Here is a 20,423-nt window from a genome sequence, read left to right as displayed (position 1 = left end):
GGATGATCTAAGCGTCGACGCCGATGAAATCTGAACACGTGTTCAATTCCGACAGCGGCCTGCTAAGGCATAAGCGCGGAGACTTAGATTTATGTATGAGTGAACTGAACTTAACACTAACGGCTAAGCCGTTCACGGTGTCAACGAGGGTCAAGTGGGCCCAGAATGCGACAATCCTACACTACGGCGAAGTGCGAAACGCACCGCGGCCGTTTTCGTCGCCTCGAAACTGGATCGTCGATGACGCTTCCGTGGAACTCGTCGGCGAAACCAAATCGGGAAATCGTTTAATTGCCGCGCATCGCCGAGGCCTCGCCGCGTTCAATTGAATCGGTGAAGTGGGAAACAGTGCCAGGCCGAAAACCACGTATGGAGATGTTTGGTCCTAGTTGTAGAATTCTATGCATTTTACGTGTGAAGTATTGAGAGCATCAGTGGACTAACCCCACTGGTCAGAAAAAGGTGAAGAATGGGCGATCTAAAATATGGGGTTTCTTTGGAATAAATTGGTGATGGTGTCGACGAGGACCTAGTCTCTGAGCACTTAAGGGATCATTAGATCACTAAGGTATTCACGAAGACATTGACCAAATCCAAAAAGCTTTTTGTTATCGATGTAAATGTATGTGTCATCTTCAAGTTATTGTTGAAGAAAATAATAATATTTAAATTATAATTTAGTTCTTAAAGTAAAACTGTTTAGCTGTTCACCTAAAGTATATCTCACTGCCAGTTATTAAATTGTACGTATAAATGTGAAAGTAGGTTACGATTATTTACTAGTATTTTAGAACGCATTTTTATCAAAATAAATTTTATATATCTGTTTAAGTACTAAATTGATCAGCAATTGGGGCCTTGACAATAACTCTATTTCAGAAAATACACTCAATGCCTCACTTCTGGAACCTAGAGTCAGAGAGTCTTAGATCCTTTGTTTTTTTTGCGTAACTAAATCCTTTTAATGATTAAGTTACTAATTTAAGTTAAGATACGAATTAACATGTTGACTTCTACATTAAATTTATTAAAAAATTCGAGCACTTTGGGAGTGACTCTAACTTCAGAAGAATTGCTTTTAATTCATTTTTATGTTAATTTTAAAGTGCTTCCTCTCTTTCAGTAACTGCCCACTGAAATTCTCCCTATTGCTATCATTCATAATTCTGCTGCTTGTTGTTATCTAAAATCTCGTACAATTGTCACCCACACATGGGTGACATTGTAGTCATCGTGTTAAGAGGATGAGGTACTGATCCATGTAGTGCTAACCGATGGATAGCTGGATACAGTATTAAAATTATCATGAATCAATCTATCTGTACCTACTTTAAAACTCTCCCAATTTCTAATTTTTGTATTGTTAACTGTGTGGCATCAAATACAAGTTTCTTTGGTTGGTGCACTCTGGAAAGATTTGTCAATGTTTGAAAACAATTTTTTTTTACTAGTAACAGTATTTGTGGGGAACACAGAATTTTTTCTTGATCCATGAAAGCTACGTACATTCTCATTATACATATAGTTATAGAGTAGACACTAAAAGGGTTAAGTTGGCTCTACCTCCAGATATATCTTCGAAATTATTTTAAAATAGTTAATTTTGTATTTGTTCTGCTCTTGAACTCACTAATTCAATTTTACTGTCATAAATTTTCTGTGATTTACAATTTTATTCTTATCATTGGATTCTTCAGAAAATTTTGGCGGAGGTTTGGATGAAAAATCAGTTAGTAGTTATTGACACTGTGTAAATGCAAAAACGTAGGGATAGTATTGAATTCAGTGAACATGTTCGTCAAATTAGAATTCAAGAAGCAATATTGCCATTTTGATGCTTATGGGTATAATTCGCAATTTTTTTATATTTTCAAGTTTATAAGAGTTTTATGAAGTATGAAGACATACTTGGTCAAAAGTTTACCTAAGTCTAGCTTTGTTAATATTTCAAGAATTTGACTACAATTTAGAGTTGTACAACAATTAAAATAAATATGGTTTCATATTCACAGTTGCATTCAGGTGAATGTTATTTTGGCTCAACAAATATTTTGAAATCTTCCTTTAAAGTTCCCGAATTTATAGTTTGAGTTTCATTGCTAATTTTTGTACAATGTGACTCACATGCAGTATAAAAAATAAATTTGCATAGAATGATTGGAGATACAGAATACTTTATTCTATCATTTTAAAGACGAAGTCATTAAACAGATAAAGTCTTTCTCACTATATTTTATACAATGTAATAAAATATTAATATATTAAAATTTACAAAGACTTATGTAGCAGTTAAAAATTTTAGCTGAAAATTTATCTCTAAATGGATGGAATAAATCAAATTGATCTTTTGTAGCATTTCAGTCTGTATAATAACTGTAGTCTTCTGTGACTTTTTCCACCTCCCCAACAGCTCACTTTCGTCACGGAAGTAATTTAAGATAATTACTAATTTTCTATGGAAACACCCCTTCATATTATTATTTATTAGACGTTTTTAATGCACCTACATAAGATTTATACGTATGATAACATATAATAGAGTAATTAAAAGGGGTATGTAATATTTAAACATTCTTTTTTCAATTTTATTTGTATCATAATAGGCGAGAATCATGGAAAGTGCTGGGTTATTAAATTTTACTCCTAATTTGAGAAGTAAATGTATTATTTTGAGTGCTGTTATTATTTCTGTATGGAAGTATCTTGAACGTAAGTATCAGTGGAATTAATACAGATTAAAAATGATGAAATTAAGTGACTATTAGTAAACCTTGTATTATAATAATATTTATATAATTTTGTGTCGACATCTTCAATTAAATATAATTTATTATAAGAAATAGTGAGGCAATTTTAACAAATGTATTAAAACTAGTTATCTTCCTTTTCAGGGAATAACTTATTGTCTGATAGTTTAACTTCTTTACGTAGCAAACTAAATAAAAACCACTTATCTTTATCTCATGGCATGGTATTGCAAGTATTTCAAGTGAGTACTTAGAGATATTAATATCGCTATAATAATGATAATAAAATAAATTTATATCATATTGACATGAATATTACAATGCACATGTACAGATTTTGTAAATATTGACACATAGTTTCTTTAATAAGAAGAGACATTTTTGCTAAATTTGTATTTTCTTTTAATATGTTTGTTCAATTTTGTATCAACCAATAAAACAGTTAAGAATTCTATTTTAAGTATAACTTGATCGATGATATCTATTAATTCACTAAGAACGTTTAATTACACAGTAAAATTCATAAATATTTGCGTTGCCTTTAAAGTGAAGTATTTGATAGATATTTGTATTTTATTAATTCCTATTAAATAGAGTTTCACTGCTTCTGGATTAACAGATTTAACTTTGGATAAGATTAGTGAAACTGCTCGGAAATCTAATATCTGATAAAGCTTAAGTCAACATTTTGTAATCATATGCTCCTTTGATCGTGTAATTCTTGATGAATTGACCTTCACTCTTGTGTGTAGATTTAATAACTTGTGTAATATTTGCGTAATGATTATATATAATTCCCAATCTGAATTTCACAATTTTTCACAGTATACTTAAAATTTGTAAAAAACTGAATATTTCCAATTTTAGTTTAATATTGAAATTTATAAACAAAGAGTCATAATTACATAATTGTGCAAATTATTAGATTCAGGTTGTACGAGATAAATAATTCAAGAATTCATAAAAGACATCTTACTTTCTAAAATTTGGAATACATAAAATACATAAAAGGTGTTCACTTTTTATTTCTTCCTTTTTCTGATGAATGAATGAAAGCAGTGTAACAAATTGAGATTTTTTATCACCAACTACAGTTTATCATAATTTCTTCGCAATACTCACGCATTAAGATTAATCTTTCATTACGTCGAGTCTTCATTTCAATAATCATATTTTAAAATTTCCTTTTAACAATGGCTTATGAATATACGATACACTCAATTACTTATGTTTGCGTTAAGTACTTACAAACCATTACAGCAACATAGTATAATTTTCACTGTATCTAATTCACACATTATAATTTCTCAATTAAATAATATATCTGTACCCTTACTCAAATCTTGAACCGTTATAAGCATACTGTGGATTTCGATGTAAACTCATTTTTTTATAAATTCAGCTAAAATCTGATCTGTTTCGCAATCTATTTTCTAAATACATACACTGCTTAAAGGAATTATGACTAAAACATCAAAAATAAAAACAGGCAACAAAAAAAAAAATAAAAAAAATAAATACATATATTTAATACTATAATCAACAGATGTCGTTCTAATCATTATAATTTAAATGCTTCTCTAACAAGAGTGAACTTCATTTCTAGCAGTGCCTGTTAACTTGGATCAGATTTTCAAGTTTAAACCATAACATTTGGTAATGCCCAGTTTATGAAAATGAACGTGAAATTCTATTACCAATGCTCTTCAGACGCAGGCTCTGTCTTTCACTCTGTATTAGTTCTTTATTATGTAAACCTGACACCAAGAGTCTGAAATTTAGTTACATTTTCAAACAATGTTTAATAAGAATTTAATTTAATTTTACTTATAAGTAATTGTTATAGATAATTATTGTGAACTTGCTGCTATTATTATTAGAGCATTAAATAAATAAATAAATAAACTAAAAGATCCTTTTAATCTTTTACGTGACATAGAAAGTTTTCAAAATATGAACTATTTCATTCAACTGCATCTATCTATTAGGTCATCCCATAAATAATGCTTTCGAAAATAATTTTCTTCGGAAGTTAATTAATGCCTGCTGTTATTTTTAGTTTCAACTCCGTCAATTATTACATTCTACCATCATTTCCTATTTATCAGGTAATTTTTTCAGTTCTTCTTCTATGGATTCCTAACTTTCTGAATTAAAATGTAAAACAGCATTACTTATGGGATGACCTAATGCATATTTTGAATAGAGTATCTACATCCACACTTATGCAGTTTACAGTTTAGAAATGTGCCGTTCACAGGCCAAAGTGCTTAACTCCACCTCCAGAATTCTTTGAAACTTCAGTGCAAGAGTACACGATTAATCCTAATCGTTTCATATTTAAAACAAACATAATTATTCTTATTTCGTAAAGTTAACAAGTTCGTTAAACGAGTGTCTCATGTTCCATACATTCCCAAACACAACACTTATTCTGTGCATCCATCCACATTTAAATCCCCCAAACCTGTCTAATCATCGACGATTTACCTCGAACTAAGAAAATCTGAAAACCAAGGCGTACAGATTCATCAAAAACTCCTCTCCAGCTGCGATCCCTCAAGCACCCCATAAATCCACTCAACAGTCTCCTCGGGACACCCTGTATAGCCTCCCAGGTCCCGAAAGCCCGAAAAATCCGGCAGCTCGGACGTGGTAATCAGTCGCAAGAAAATACCGACGAAATATTCCTGATCGCGGTCCGTCGATCGGCACGGAGAGGACCGGGCCCGGGTCGCTGATTTTTTCACTGGTCCGGACTGTACCGGGGTACCAGCTACTGTTTCGGGAGCTGCTTCGAGGTATGCACTCGCAAAAAACACGTCAGACCGCTGAAGACCCGGGCTGGGCCCCTGGAGCGAGAGAGTCCGAGGATAGATCGAGCAGGATCGCGGACGGAGGGGTGAAGGGGGAGGACCTGGAGGAAGAGAGCGCGACGAGGACACCGCAGAGGTGGCGAGAAAGGCAGGAGCAGCAGCCTGACACCGGTGTGTAAAGGACTGAACAAGGGAGGATGGCGAGGCCCCGGAGGCAGCCGTGTGCTGGAAGAGGACGACGGGTCCTTGGCTCGCTTCCACGCGAGGAATGAGGATGAACGCGAGCCTGTAAGCAGGAACGCATAAGAAGGGGCAACAGGTGGATGGGGTTAGCGGCTTATCCGGCTAACGCCCCAAGTGATATCGCGGTAACTTCGACGTGACGCGAAAGGGGATGCACCGTTCGCCGAGCAAACGTGCCTGCTTGCTGCTCGGAATTCCCGGACGATCTCCAGACAATACGCGGTGAAGTCGGCAGTTGGTATTGTCGAGAGGAAGGTTTACTTCAAGCGGTTTTTGAGGGACGTTCTGTTTGCTTTTCTCGAAACTGGTGTTCTCCTCGAAGCTGCTGTTTCAGTAATGATGTAGCTGATTGTGGGATTAAAGTTTGGTAGTTGGAAATTTCAGTACCTATTTCTTCTTTGACTTCGTTTGGATGAATGATCACTTGTCGTTTGGAGAACTTCTGTTTTTTAAGAGATGCATGTGGGATGATCAATTTTTGGGTAAAAATTGTGAACTATTTGTGTCTGTAATACTGATCTCTAGACTGATCTCTGGCAGATTTTGATGCATTTATGGAAATTTGAAATGCGTAAGAAGTTATGGAATTCATATATTGAAAAATATGGAGTAGAGAGCATAATATTTAGAAGATGAAGTAAGATGTTATTTAGGTTGCATTTCTTTAACTGTGTTTACGAAAATATGACATTGCATTTATAGGTCAATTTATAAGTCAAGTATCTGATATGATGTTTCAACACCTTGTTATAAAACTTAATCATCCTCTACGTCTTTAAATCTTTTCAATCTTTATTCATTACAGTACATTAAATACGTTTTGTATTTCCCCAATACAAAACTTGTAATTTCAAATTATTATAAACTAGTTGGATTATATAATTCATTGTTAATTTTCCTGTCAAACGTTCACCCCACTACAAACTTTGTTGTACAATAGTGAGGTTCTGCTTTGTATAATATTTCCATTTATAGTATATCTACACATACATTATCTGAAAACCTTACAAATATTTTTCTGAAATTATTACTACAATTCGAAAAACTCTTATTGTCTCATAGATGACAGCTAGAAACTCAAACCTGCTCATTAGCTACGTCATTAAAACGAACTGCAATTAATAGGTTCAGCCGAGTCCGGTTACAAAGAAAAAGTCCTAAAAAAGGGTAGCACGAATTCGGTTCCCGTATGCAAAACGCAACATCACCACGAATTAATACCAGCATCGCAAACAACGGTTCGACATCGTTTATCGTTGGATCAGCTTATCTACCGGGTGTACCAGCGATACGCGACGTCGTAGCTTCCTGTTCGGCTGTTTCCCGTTAAGACGATAACCTTAATCGTCGACCAATGTAAAACGCCGTACGATCCCGTAACGAGCGAGGATATCCCAGCCATTCCAGGAATTTATTAACAAACAGACTCGTGCCACGTCTATCCGGCTTACGTAAGACTCGACCCGAAATGGCTGGCCAACAATATTTGCTAATTGAATGCGGTTCCATTTCGGTGATCTCTGGTCAACGACTTCAATAACTTTGTAAATTGCTGCTTCCCCCTATCAAAAATTTCGCGACGCGTTTCGTGTCGGCCTTTACTGCTCCGTATTTCTGCTTGTGCCTCTTTCAACGCATCTGAAGCGCGTAAATTGCCGACTACCACCACCCGATCTTCTTTATTATTTCTTCGAACTTTGCGTTTTATTCGTGCCACCTGGGCCTGCTAATTCTGATAGGACTTCTGGACTTCTGCACGAAAACTGCCCTGTTGACTTTTTGTTTCCCCTCCCTTGACAAACAGACTCTTCGTATTTCATATATAATATAAACAGATAGTTTTATTGGAAATTGACTGGGTACTATAAGCAGTGGCAATTATTTATTATTTATATTTGTATTATAAAGTAGTGAAAGGTAAACAGAGTTTGATCAGAAATAAGTCATACATTTAATGAAAATCTCTGTCTGCAAAGTTATTGAGAAAGAATTATGAAACGTATGTTAGCTAAAATTTATTGAATGATCTGTTCTTAAAAATTATGAAAAATGGTGAATCTATGTACTAGAAGATGCTATATAGGTACATCTATATTTTCAGTAAAAATTGTAGTCTCAAGATATTAGAAAAATGTAAAATTCTAATAAAACTGAAAAATCAAAAATTTTCTTAAAATTCAAAAAATTGAAAATTTCAGAAAACTTTAAAATAAATGAAAATTCATAATAAATTTAAAATATTAAAAACTCTCAGATTATACGAAAAATGGAAAATTCTCAGATTACTTAAAATATCAGGAAAATACAAAATTTTCATAACATTCGAAAGATTAAACGTTTTTAAAAAATTTCAAAAATCGAAAATTCCCCCAAAAAAAAATTTTTTTAAATTCTCGAACGATTCGAAAAATCGAAAATTCTTAAAAAATTTTTTAAATTGAAAATTTTCGACTTATGATACTTTCTTCGAAAAAAGGGAAGACAATATAAGTAATCTATTAAACCAATTTTTTTATTTCACTAATTTACTATCGTATACTCTTGTGAGCCTATATCGACAAAATCCTGTATTTGCAAACTGAATATTCACTGGCACATGAAACTTGTATCTTATCTCTCTGTTTAAGTTATAGGCTCAAAAATTTCGATTAAAATAAAAATATTTTCGTTTAGCCTATTTATATACACAGATTATAAATCAATTAATTATTATCCAGAACTTATTCGAAAATTTACATACACATATTCTATACACCAAGATTACCTATCAAATATACAAGTTAAGGCGTCCGATTCATTATCAGGACAGTGTATATCGGTTTCTTTTATTGATACAGTATTTCAGTGTTTATTAACGTAGGAACCAGTTTACAAGTCGACGACTTTCTTGCAAACAGGTTTCCCATCGTTAAAACAGTTTGCAACATGTTTAACATTCGAATCAGCAACTAAAGCATCAACTTCTGAGGCTCGAATTAATTTTCACTGCAGAGAACAATTCATGATATTAATTATCTGAAAATAAACTGCCTTGAGTTCGCTGGCCAGAAAAAGCAGTGGTCAGTTAAGTAATATCGAACCATGTAATACTTATCTCCATTAAACATCGATAGAGTGGAATTAAATGTCTACGCAGTTTTCATTAATCGTGCAACGTTCTACTCCAGGCTTATCAGAATATCAGATGGCCGATATCCACGAACGATAATTGGTCCTCTTCGCGTGGAAGATAATCCGCGGATTGCCGTTTTTACGTTACGTAAATTACTCGTTGTGGCAGATGTTTGCTGCTCTTTACTCCGCTCGAAAATGAACAATTAAGATAGAAGCAACACTGCTCCAAACACAGAACAAAAATTATCTCCTCTATCACTGTTATCATAACATATCCCATAGATAGTTTAGAATGGCAAGTAATCTTAGCCCGAACAGGAGGTTACTCATTGTCAGATCTTTCATTATGCGCCAATATACGTCACTAAAAATGCCTATTAAAATTTAATATGGTTTAAAATATTATCTAATATTGCTTACATTTTCTTTTTTAAATATTAGCTATCATAAATGACAATTTACTAGAATATTTAGCTCATTTCTTTATAGAAATTGAGGTTATACTTCGTAGTACAATGTTGTCTCCATATAAGCTCAATAGTACACTTATATTTCCTTGAAGCTATTTCTATATTTTACCTAGATAAAATGAGAAGCACAATGATAATTGATTGCAAATCGTGAATTTGTATCAGGACACTACGGTAGTTCCAAAGAAATACAGTATTACTTCGATTTAAGCTCATGCCTTGAAATTAGTTAAGACCTTATGAAATACAAAGAAGTTGATATCGAGACCATTTTATGTACTCAGTAACTTGAACTCCACTTCTCAAATGTGAGGGTCAGATAAAATGGGAAAAATAACAATTTTAAGAAAACATAAATATGTCATTAACCCTGTATAAGCATTCTAGCGAGCTTATAGAGAGGGAATACTGTACACTGTTTCATAGGTATACCTTCTGTACATTCATCATTGCAATATGTATCATTCTTAGTTAAGTATAAAAATTTATTTTAAGCATAAAAAATAATTTAATGTATTAACGAAGAATAATAGGAGCAATTGTTTTGTTATGTCACGTATTACAAAGTATCAAAAGTGTACTATGAAATATGCTTGGGAAAGCAGTTTTACTTGAAAATCTGTTCGTCACGTTCCATAATGAGCACGATCTACAATCTGGGAAGAGATTATGAATATTCTTCACTAGAATAAGACATCAATTGTGTAATCAACTAAGTGTGAAACTTATAAGAACACCTATCGACGTACTCGATATTATTAATATACACTAAAATACCGTTTTTCTTTTATTTCCCTAATCTCAGTTTTAAAGAACGAAGTAGAACCTAAAAGTCCAAACAAATGTAATTTCAGAAACGAACAATGAAGATTCTATAATTTTAAAATAAACCATGTGTAAATGATTCTAAAAGTGACAACCGGAAGAGAGCATCCGAAGAAATTATACATATAATGATGGAACAAAGAGTTCGATTACAGTGTTCCCTTGCTATAGATTCATGGTTCACCTCCGACGAGCTTATAGTCAGGGGGATTATTGAAGCCAATTCACATTTATTTTAAAATTCTCTCGAATATGAGTGAATGGAAACAGAATTTTTCGGCTTCAAATACCAAAATATGGCGAATAAAGTAAAAAGCATATAGCAAGGAGGGTGCCTGATATACAGTTTGTTATTTCGGTGAATATAACCAATAAATTACTTCTGCCTCTATTTATGCGAACAATGACGTTGCAACGAATTATACAGCAGAGGTTCAGTTAATTAGGCTCATTACCATTTTTTGCCGCGTGGATGAAGATATCCATACCATGATGAAGTAGATTCAGTTATCGAAGAACAGCCACTGCGCGCATAAATTACATTTATTTGAAGCAATTGTATGTTATAATTTCTTCGATGATAAGAATATTCGAGGAATATAAGTCAGCTTACTGCAAGTTGCATTGTACGAAAGATTGTGTAATTAAGAAGCGAATAAAACAAAGCTTGCACGTTAACACTATCATTTTGTTTCATTTGCAAGTAACCAACGAACGGTACCCTGACAAAGCAACCGTCTTCCACTCTCTTTCGGTTTCCTCTGTTCTCCCTCTTCTTCCGGTAGTCATTTTTGGAATCATTAACTCCTAATTCAGTCTGTAATTTCTGTGTTTCTGTTTGTAGAGCATTTAGTATTCGTGGAAGCAGATTTGTGGATTTTTTATGTAATTTTGAAAAACTGTTTCACCTTTTACAGTGAACCCTTATTTTCTCTTTTACTTAATTTCTCAACATTTATTAGACAGAATTTTGCCTAAGTTTTCTGTTTGCCACTGCTAAGAAATAACAACGAAAGGAACGAGAGCTTGAATGTTTTGAAAATGTTAGAATGCTTTCATTCAGCACATACTTGACACGCAGAGTGCTCAAATAATTTAGAAAAGTTAAATTTAGTTAAATAATTTAAGAAAGAACGGGTCAAAATGAAGCAAAACTGAAGCAGATTTGTGAATTTTTTATGTAATTTTGAAAAACTGTTTCATCTTTTACAATGAACCCTCGTTTCCTCTTTTACTTAATTTCTGAACATTTATTAGACAGAATTTGGCCTAAGTTTTCTGTTTACCACCGCTAAGAAATAACAACGAAAGGAACGAGAGGTTAAATATTTTGAAAATGTTAGAATGTTTTCATTCAGCACATATTTGACACGCAAAGTGCTCAAATAATTTAGAAAAGTTAAATTTAGTTAAATAATTTAAGAAAGAACAGCTCAAAATGAAGCAAAACTGAAAAAAATATCTATGTTTTTATTCTTCATAACATGCCTGCTTGAAGAAAGAGGTGCAGTATCGTCTCGTTAAAAGCTGGCTATTATATTCGCCATATCGCGAAACTATTTAGAGCAAACGAGCTTCACTCGTTAGACATCATCGCTTACATCTCGAGGAAAACCATAAAAGGGCCGTTCCTATGCGTGACCTCAGAAACGTGTTCTTGACTTCAAAGTCATCAGTTAACCCTGGCTCCACAACAGGGAAACTTTGCGCGTCGAAACCTTCAATAGTGTTCCACGTTAAGTAAGACATACAGCTAAATATCAAACATTGTCATAAATATTAATGGGATATTTATGTTGTGCCTGATGCAGAGATAGCCTGCCAGAAGGCCTGGGCGAGGAACAGTCAGGAAAAGGGGCGAGAAAAGTTCTATGTGCGTTTGATGTATCGGCTTCGGTGGCCGGATAGATGGATTACAATCATTCCGGTAGCTGGGGTGGTCAAATACCGTGACCATGCGTGTCTCAAACCTATCCTTGGGCGTACATGTACGCACTTTCGAGTGCACACGTGGCCTCGGTGCGTGCACCGCCGAGTACAACTCCTGCGTGAAACGAAGGGCACGACTTTGACTATTGGAATGTCCTTTCTGCCGCTTTGGAATTTCTAATTGTATCTTGTACACCTTTTTGCTTCCTCGAAATTCATGAACTTATTAGGTAGCATTCATTGGAAATGGAGATTTAAGATTTTAGAGCGTTTTCTAAATTTTTCATGTAATTCTATTTTTATGCTGAATGGTCCTCGCGAAAAGTTTAATACTTGTACCGTTTTTTACAGAGGAAAGTATCTGGGTTTGGTTTAGAGGAATTTGTAAGTGCATGTAGCAGAAAATGGAGAATACCCTGCTGATTGGGAGAAAATTTTAAAACTATTTATTGGTTTCATTCTTTAGAATATAATTGGATAGAAACTATTCCACCTTTTTAGTACTCACATATACACAGTGGATTATTTAGTTATTTTCCATTTTATTTTGAAATATTGAGACAGTAGTTTACGATATACTTCACCGATTTGGTTTATTTCTAAATAAAATTTTTATAAAATTTCTGTTTCTTTCTTCCGAAGAATTACATAACACGAGACTTAAATCTGAAACACAACCCTAAAGGAAAATTTTATTATTTTCGGTAGATTAGTGTTAAATTACTTGTTTAGAACTCGATCGATGATCTATTGTATTCTTAGTGTACATCAAATAATAATAACCTCGAATAAAAGGGACTACAAATAAATACCTAGTATTTATTTTAAAGGGACCTAGTGAATGAAGATTCCACTGTGTTAATTATAATTTTTAAATAAGTAATTATATTTCTCCATCATTATGACAAATTTCAGAAGATTCTTTAGAATAAACTAGTACCTATAATAATACCAATGTTATATGCAAAATTTGAAATTGGAATTATTTTACAATATCGATGTTGAATTTTTCTAACTAATATTGTATTCAATTTCTTCGTATTAAATACCTATAGTATTTCTTTATTAATATTTCTACTTTCTGTGGAATCATTGAATTTTTGTTTAGGTCTACACTGTATATTCTGTGAGTCTACACCACTATACTATACTATAGTATAGTACATTATAGTTACTATATATATCACTATATTATAGTTCATATAGAAATATTTTTTATAACACTGTATTTTATGGTCATTTTCTTGTAATATTTACTATTACTGTTACTAAAGTTTCTATATTTCTTAAAATATTGCATACATATAGAGAGTATGTAGATTTTTTTGACTGATTATATCTTCATAGGATCAAATTGTTTTAACTTCATCTGTATTATACTTTGTGGACAAGACAAATTATGCCTTAGAAAAACATTCTACTACCAGTAACTATCTGAATTTAATTTTATTAGAATTTGCAACCATTTTACAGATAAATTTAAAAAATATTATTTTTTCAAAATAATTTCTTCTTAAACCTATAAACAATTTCTATAATTATTTCTTGACTATAATCTATTTTTATATTTCTACAACAGTATTCTAATACTGAGTGAATAGAAATATTTACTCCTAATTTATTACTTATGACAATACTGGAATGCTATCAACAATTCATTTTCTTTGAATCATTCATTAAAATAGAAGCTGGAATCAATAATCTCTGATGACAGAAGACAAAAAGTAAAGTACAATTGTTCCCTGTTTCCAGTCACGCGGCAGAATTTATATCCGAATATGAAATAACAATATTTCAATACCACAATAAGTGTTCCATCATTCCTTAATTCCTTCCTTCTCATATCTTCCTTCGGTATATCTGTGGTTATAAGAGAAAATTACTCAAGCCACATATTTTCACTTTACTTTGAAATGAAAACATTCTTTCTATGCCCTTCCTTCTTTCTGCAAATATAAAATATAAATTCTAAATCTTAATCAAGGTCTTAACTCGAATCCTCTGAAAATGTGACATAGATCGTTTTGCCTTACAGTCACAAAAATGTTTTATAGCTACTCAAGCGCAATATTCCACCACTTAAAAACTATTTCCAAATTTTCCCATCACTTTCCCACAAAGCAATGATTCCACTGAGACAGTAATTCGTATCGCAAACTATCCACCATTTGGACACTGCTGCACGTTCTGTTATTAATCATTCACTTACGCATTCATCCCCAGCGACCAAGGGAGAAATTGGAATTTATTTACTCAGAAAAGCAGACTATTATATGTTGCTTTCTCCGGATTTTCCCCTCCATTTTTACCAACGGAAGCCAAACGCCTGTTACACCATAGCGGAATCGTAGGAGGGGAGCGATTTGAACGTTCAGCAAACACCCAGCGTCGCTGGATACCCGTCAGAATATCGCTCTTGTGTTTGTCGAGGAGCAATCTTTACTGCATCGTTCGCCAGTTTTGCGAAGGAACGATGATCCTGAGGGAAGAAATCCCACGAGCTCCTCGGTTAAACCGGAGTAACTGCATTATGGGATTATTTACGACTCTGCCGTCTCTGACAAACGTGCGACAAGGTTTACACGTTTTTCGAACGAGCGAATGTATGCGGAAAATGGGAGGAAATCCGAGGGATATTTTTCCAGCTGCCCCTATTTCCTGTTGCATTCCTTCTGAGAACATACATTGATGCCAGAATCGCATCAAGAGGAACGCGTGTTACGAGGTAAGATTAAGAGGCGTTTTATTAAAGCGTAGAGTCCTCCTGGAAGATAACCATTGGTCTTTCTTTTTTCCCTATTGTTTATGGTCGCATCAACTGCTTGTATGAGTTATCAGTTATACAGAGAAAAATAAAAGAAAAGGTCCACAATTTAGTAGTATGCAACCTCGTGTATTTTAAACACTGTAGAAGTCCTCCTTGTTACGCAGAAAATATATGTTTCGAGCTGATGTGAACAGTCTTTTTTAATGCGAGTTTTAGGTGTTTCGTATCGAGTGTTAAAACTGGCATTAGCAAAGCAATTCAGATGACTGACATTTTTTATTTCTTCAGTGTGATTATATCTTTCGATAATAATGTTACTATGTTTTCTTTCCTTGTGTAGTTAGGAGTCAAGAAAAGGATTTTATAAATAAATACCTAGATTTAGTTTCTGAGAATATTAAATTTATTTTGAAATGACATTGAACGAAATTATGTTACCATTAATCCCTAACTAAAGCAGTATTAGCATCCGAACACAACGTTCCAAAGAATAACTAATAGTAACACACAGAAAATGTATAATTTATTAGTTCATTAATCACTGAAACTTATTCATAAATATTTTGCAAAAGAAATTTAAAATATGAGTTAGTACCTATATTGTACTAGTCTTACAATAACCATTACCATTACCTCCAATTACGTTTTGCTTAAATAATACGTATACTACAATATGCATTATTTGCGTACATTCATAACACCTGTACCAACTTTTACCTGGATAGCTAATAACAACTGTTAATTAGAGAGGAAATGCTTAATCATCTTTTGGAAACACTTCCTCAAAGAATAATACAGTCTCACTGAAAGCAGCAATATACATACTGTTAAAATGAATCAATTCTGCTTCATCCATTCTTAATACGTATTCCTAGAATTATTGAGAACTGACCCAGTTAACAGAAAAACCGAAACGAAATATTCGTCAAAGGTAGCAGTGGATATTCAAATAAGGATCGTTCTGGACTGTGAACGCTAGGGTTAGAAATGAAAATCAGAAGTTCCCGACGATCAAGAGATCGACTGGTCAATGGAGATGCGGTCTTATTGCACTGAATGCCAGAACGCGAACGTGGTCGTAGCACAGGAAGAAGGCAGGGGCACATCCGTATCGTGGTCAGAACCCGTGACCCCCCGTACGTCTACGTGTAAACGTACCTATGTCCATCCTCGCAACACATACGATTCGCGGTTTCGCCAGGGATTATCTCCCAATCCTCTCTACCGCCGCCCTGGTTAACGCTCTGAAATTTTAGAACGTCGAATATATGTATACGCCACATGGTCTTGACTTTCAGCATTCCCTATACACAAGATTTCCTTAAGAGGTGGACGTTTTGGTCAAATTTTACCATGTGGATTTGCACGCAGGAATTTCTTTCAGACGTAATTCAAATTTGGTGGTGTTGAGATGAAATTTTACAATATTTCATATTTTTCTCTGTTGTTTCATTCTGGTTGATAGTGTTTGGATAACTGATTCAGTTAGTAGTCACATTTTTTGAAGTATTTATTATATTGTTTGGAATCTCTTATTTGGAGTCTTTGGTATTTGTTACTTGAGATTGTTAGAGAGAAATATTTTTGTTGTCTGTGGTATTTTTGTTTTGATATACACGTTAAAAAGTTACTTCAGGATAAAAGAACCTACAGATTTATTATAATACTCTTTTTCTTCTATCAAGTGCAGTTAGAAAGTTATATATTTTTTTATCATTACGACTTAGAAATTGTCAAGCCATTTGTGAGGTGAAATATTTGAATATTAAGTTATTCTAAAATCATTTGAAAATAATTTAGCTATTCAATATCATGTTGGAATTGATTTTTCTAAGCTCTCGTATCTATTTAAGTTATTTTCTATTTTCATGTAAGTAACTACATATGGCTTCCACTCGCTATTATCGTTTTAAACAAAAAGAGCCCAATTCACTTATTTAGTTATAAATTTCATATACTGCTACAGATGTCACATAAGTAGTGTGATTTATTTTTCTCAATCACTTGAATTTGTCAGATGAATTTGATAAAATATAAAAGTACAATAAGACTATAGATTTTGGAAAAATATTGTTTTCTTTTTCATTATTTATTGTATTGAGATTTCTAATTCTTTATCACTTCGTTACATCAAATCAAACTGAAATCTTTGATCTCTTAAATATTTTGTTGTTTCCTCTTGGTGAGGATTGGAGTTTTTAATGAGATATAAACTGAAACACGGATATATTTCATGCATTGTTACCACTATTATTATTTATAGAATACTAGGTACATTGTATATATTACATTCTACCATTATTTATACTTACTAATTAAATAATGGTTTCCATACTCCATTATTCTCAATCAACAAACTATTATATATTATTATATGGATACTGTGGTGAAAATGTTAGATGATTCGTTATGTAGTGTCAAACTATTATTGTATTCCACTCTACCCAAAAAGAATAGGAACTTTTTGGCAAAAGGATTTAAAAATTATTTAAATATAGGTACATATATAATTTAAAAGGGATACAAATATACAATTTTTTCAAATAGTAATCTCTCAAAGTCTAAATTTTGGAGCAAAATAGATGACATAATTTAAAAAATATTTATTTAAACATCAGTTAATGTAAGTATCTATATCATTAAATTATGAAGAATCTTGTATAAACTTTTACATATTAAAAGACTTTCGTTCATTCTGTGCATAAATTACTTCTCTTCAACAAACTATCCACTTTTTATTAAAGCAAATAAAATCTGTTCCTGAAAACGTGTCATTTAGCAAGGTGAACTCTTTAAAAAGCTTTCTATAATTTACGATTTTAACATGTTCATATCCTTACATTCTAAACGACACAGTGATATCATATAATCTTGTTGGACATTCTAAGATGTAACGGAAGGTGGCAAATTGATTTCGAGGAATTAACTTGGCGAGGAGCTGAAAGTGTTCAAGAGGGTAGAAATTGGTAGGGTAGCAAATTGACTGTGTAATGCTGGAAGGGGTTATTTCTCAACGAGCCTCTTCACAGGTACTGGATCTTTAGCGTAGTGTTACAACCATTTCTTTAACGCGTTTGCCTTCAAACGGGTCAAAAAGCTACAGAAAAACTCTACATTACTGGCTATAAATTTACGACTCGATACGAGAAATAAACTTGTAAAAAATAAAAGATTTCTTTACAAGCTCAGTTATGAGATGACAGCTCATCTCTGTTTTATTGAAACTAAAACAAATCAAAATAAGAGAATATTGTCTGGAAATACAGGAGATAGTGATGAATTTTTAATGAAAAAACTCAAAGAAAAGGTTCCGTTTTATTCCCTATAAAGTTACAACTTGGTAAAAGAGTTCATAAGGAATAAAAAATCATTCCATAAACACTTAAGAATTGACATTCGTTTTTCTTTTATCAAAGAAAAAAAACATCATAATGAGAGAATAATATGCTATGCTACTCTCTACAAACTTAAAACTCGATAAAAGTAACGAACTCAGAAGAAATAAAAATTTCTTTCAAGAATTAACAACTGACACTCATTTAAACAGAAACAAGAAGGTATTTTCTAAAAATAAAAATATTAGCAAAGAATTTATAACGAAAAATTTCTGTCATGCTTTACCTGCACTTGATCCGTCTTCGTATTAGCAGCCATCCATGCCTCTACGAACGTATCCATAGCGCTCTGAAAATCCATTCCCTCGTGGAGTCTCTCAATAATTGTCCCGGGACAGGGAAGTCGCCGCCATTTTTAACATCACACTGTCACTTATTGCTTCTACGATCCTCACTGATTACTGTTAGTTGTTATGCGTCATTTTATCAGTCGTTATGCATCGAGCCAGGAAACAGTGTTGCTTATTTCGTCACAGTGTTCTGGCTACAATTCACGCTGGCGCAGACTCTCTGCGAAGATCAAGCGGCGATCGAATCGATCCATACCCTCGATGCTTTACCTCTGAGCCAGTTGCCGATCAATTCGCTACTAGTACACGAGGTGCCATGCACTGTGCGTCAAATTTCATGGTATTGTCAACACGAAGTGATAAACGTTAGAGCTCTCTATCGCGATGCTACTTATTGTCAAGAACGAATCGAATTAATACTGTAAACTGGAACCGATCAGATCACCAGATCAACGAGTGGTGCACGTTTCCGATCGGATCGGGAAGAATGGTCGCACACATGTGTTTACGCTAGGGTTTGCCAGCGCGTTTTGGAACTCTAATAAAACCTGCGCTCACGTGGATCTTGGCACTAGACATATGAAACAGCTGCTACTATTTGAATCTCAAAAACTTGCTGTTATCGATAACAGTTATCGAGGATCGAAACGTCAGTCACTGTTCATTTAAACACTGTCAATAAATACATCCCACTGTCATTGCAGAAATTTTGTACAAAAGTCACTGCTCCAAGGGAATCTAACGCTATCTGTCTCTACTTTCAAATTCCTCACTGTCAATCAACGCCCAACATTTTCATGCAACGAGACTCGACTGTCATAAAATCAGAAAGAAATCCAAAGCACTCGATGGATCGCTACCAATTTCGCTAGGCGATGTCACGACTGTCAACCTCTCGTTGGCCACTGTGCCATGCATTCAGGAGCGATCTCGATCGTCATAATCCTTGATCCTCAAGAGCAATCCATCGTCTAGGCCCTGGTGGGATTCTCGAGAGATCTCCCCGAAAATCCTGAGCTCAGGAGCGAGTTGCGAACATGGTGCACGCTGGTGGAATCGATGCACGGGCCACGAGGACGACACGTTAGTATGGGACGGCGTTCGAGCCGCAACTGTGCATGCCGAGGCGTCGCGGCGCTGGTTCTGCCCCTACGATGCCCTACCCGCCGTCGTAGTCACCCCACCACCGCGGCGGCCACCATCGCCCACGGCAGAGGACCATCCCGATTCTCACTCGGATGGTTCGCCCTCAAACCCTCCAGAGCTACCTTCGTCATCCGCGCAGTTCCTTTTTCTCTCTCTCCGTCTCCCCCCACCAGTCTTTTTCCTCTCTCATTCCCTCCAGGTCTCTCTGATCCTCTTTTCGTCCTCTCAGTCCTCCTCCCCTGCTTATTCGCTTGGCCCTTTTCCTCCTGATCCTCCATCGCCTCCTCTATTTTCCCTCCCGTATTTTCCTTCGGTTCCGCCACCTACCCCCTCCGTGGCTCTCGTTTATGCCTCGTCTATCCACCCCTTTCATCCACCGTCTAGGTTCACCCCCTCCCTTCTCTGCTACCCGTCGTCTTAGTCTTTCTCTCGCCGCAATTCGACTCCCACTTCGGCTCCCGAGCTAGTTTTCCGGTATTCCTCGGCCCCCCTCCCGCCTCCATCCGTGTTACCCGTGTTCTTGGAGTGTGTCTAGAGATAAGATTCACGCATACCGCCGTACTCGGCCACTAGCAGTACACCGTGGCTCGCGCCAGGCGCAGTAGGGACTGGCTCCACGGGAGAGGAGAATGAAGATATCTCGCGGGGATTTCGATCCCGCACCCTCGATACCGCCGCTGC

At 34.7% G+C, this 20,423-nt stretch overlaps 1 protein-coding gene across 1 annotated transcript in view; it reads right to left on the bottom strand.

Moving 5' to 3' along the window:
- Nucleotides 1-19,257, bottom strand: part of Dve (SATB1_N and homeodomain domain-containing protein dve) — a 104,404-nt gene extending 85,147 nt beyond the window's left edge. Inside the window, exon 1 of the mRNA XM_076390758.1 lies at nt 18,533-19,257. Coding sequence (XP_076246873.1) covers nt 18,533-18,607 — 75 coding nt within the window. The 5' untranslated portion in view covers nt 18,608-19,257. The remainder of the gene's footprint in view (nt 1-18,532) is intronic.
- Nucleotides 19,258-20,423: the final 1,166 nt, after the last annotated feature.

Source organism: Calliopsis andreniformis, unplaced genomic scaffold (genome assembly GCF_051401765.1).
Source record: "Calliopsis andreniformis isolate RMS-2024a unplaced genomic scaffold, iyCalAndr_principal scaffold0022, whole genome shotgun sequence".
Lineage (NCBI taxonomy): Eukaryota > Metazoa > Arthropoda > Insecta > Hymenoptera > Andrenidae > Calliopsis > Calliopsis andreniformis.
The sequence above is the reverse complement of the archived record's forward strand: the minus strand, read 5'-3'. Positions and strand labels throughout refer to the sequence as shown.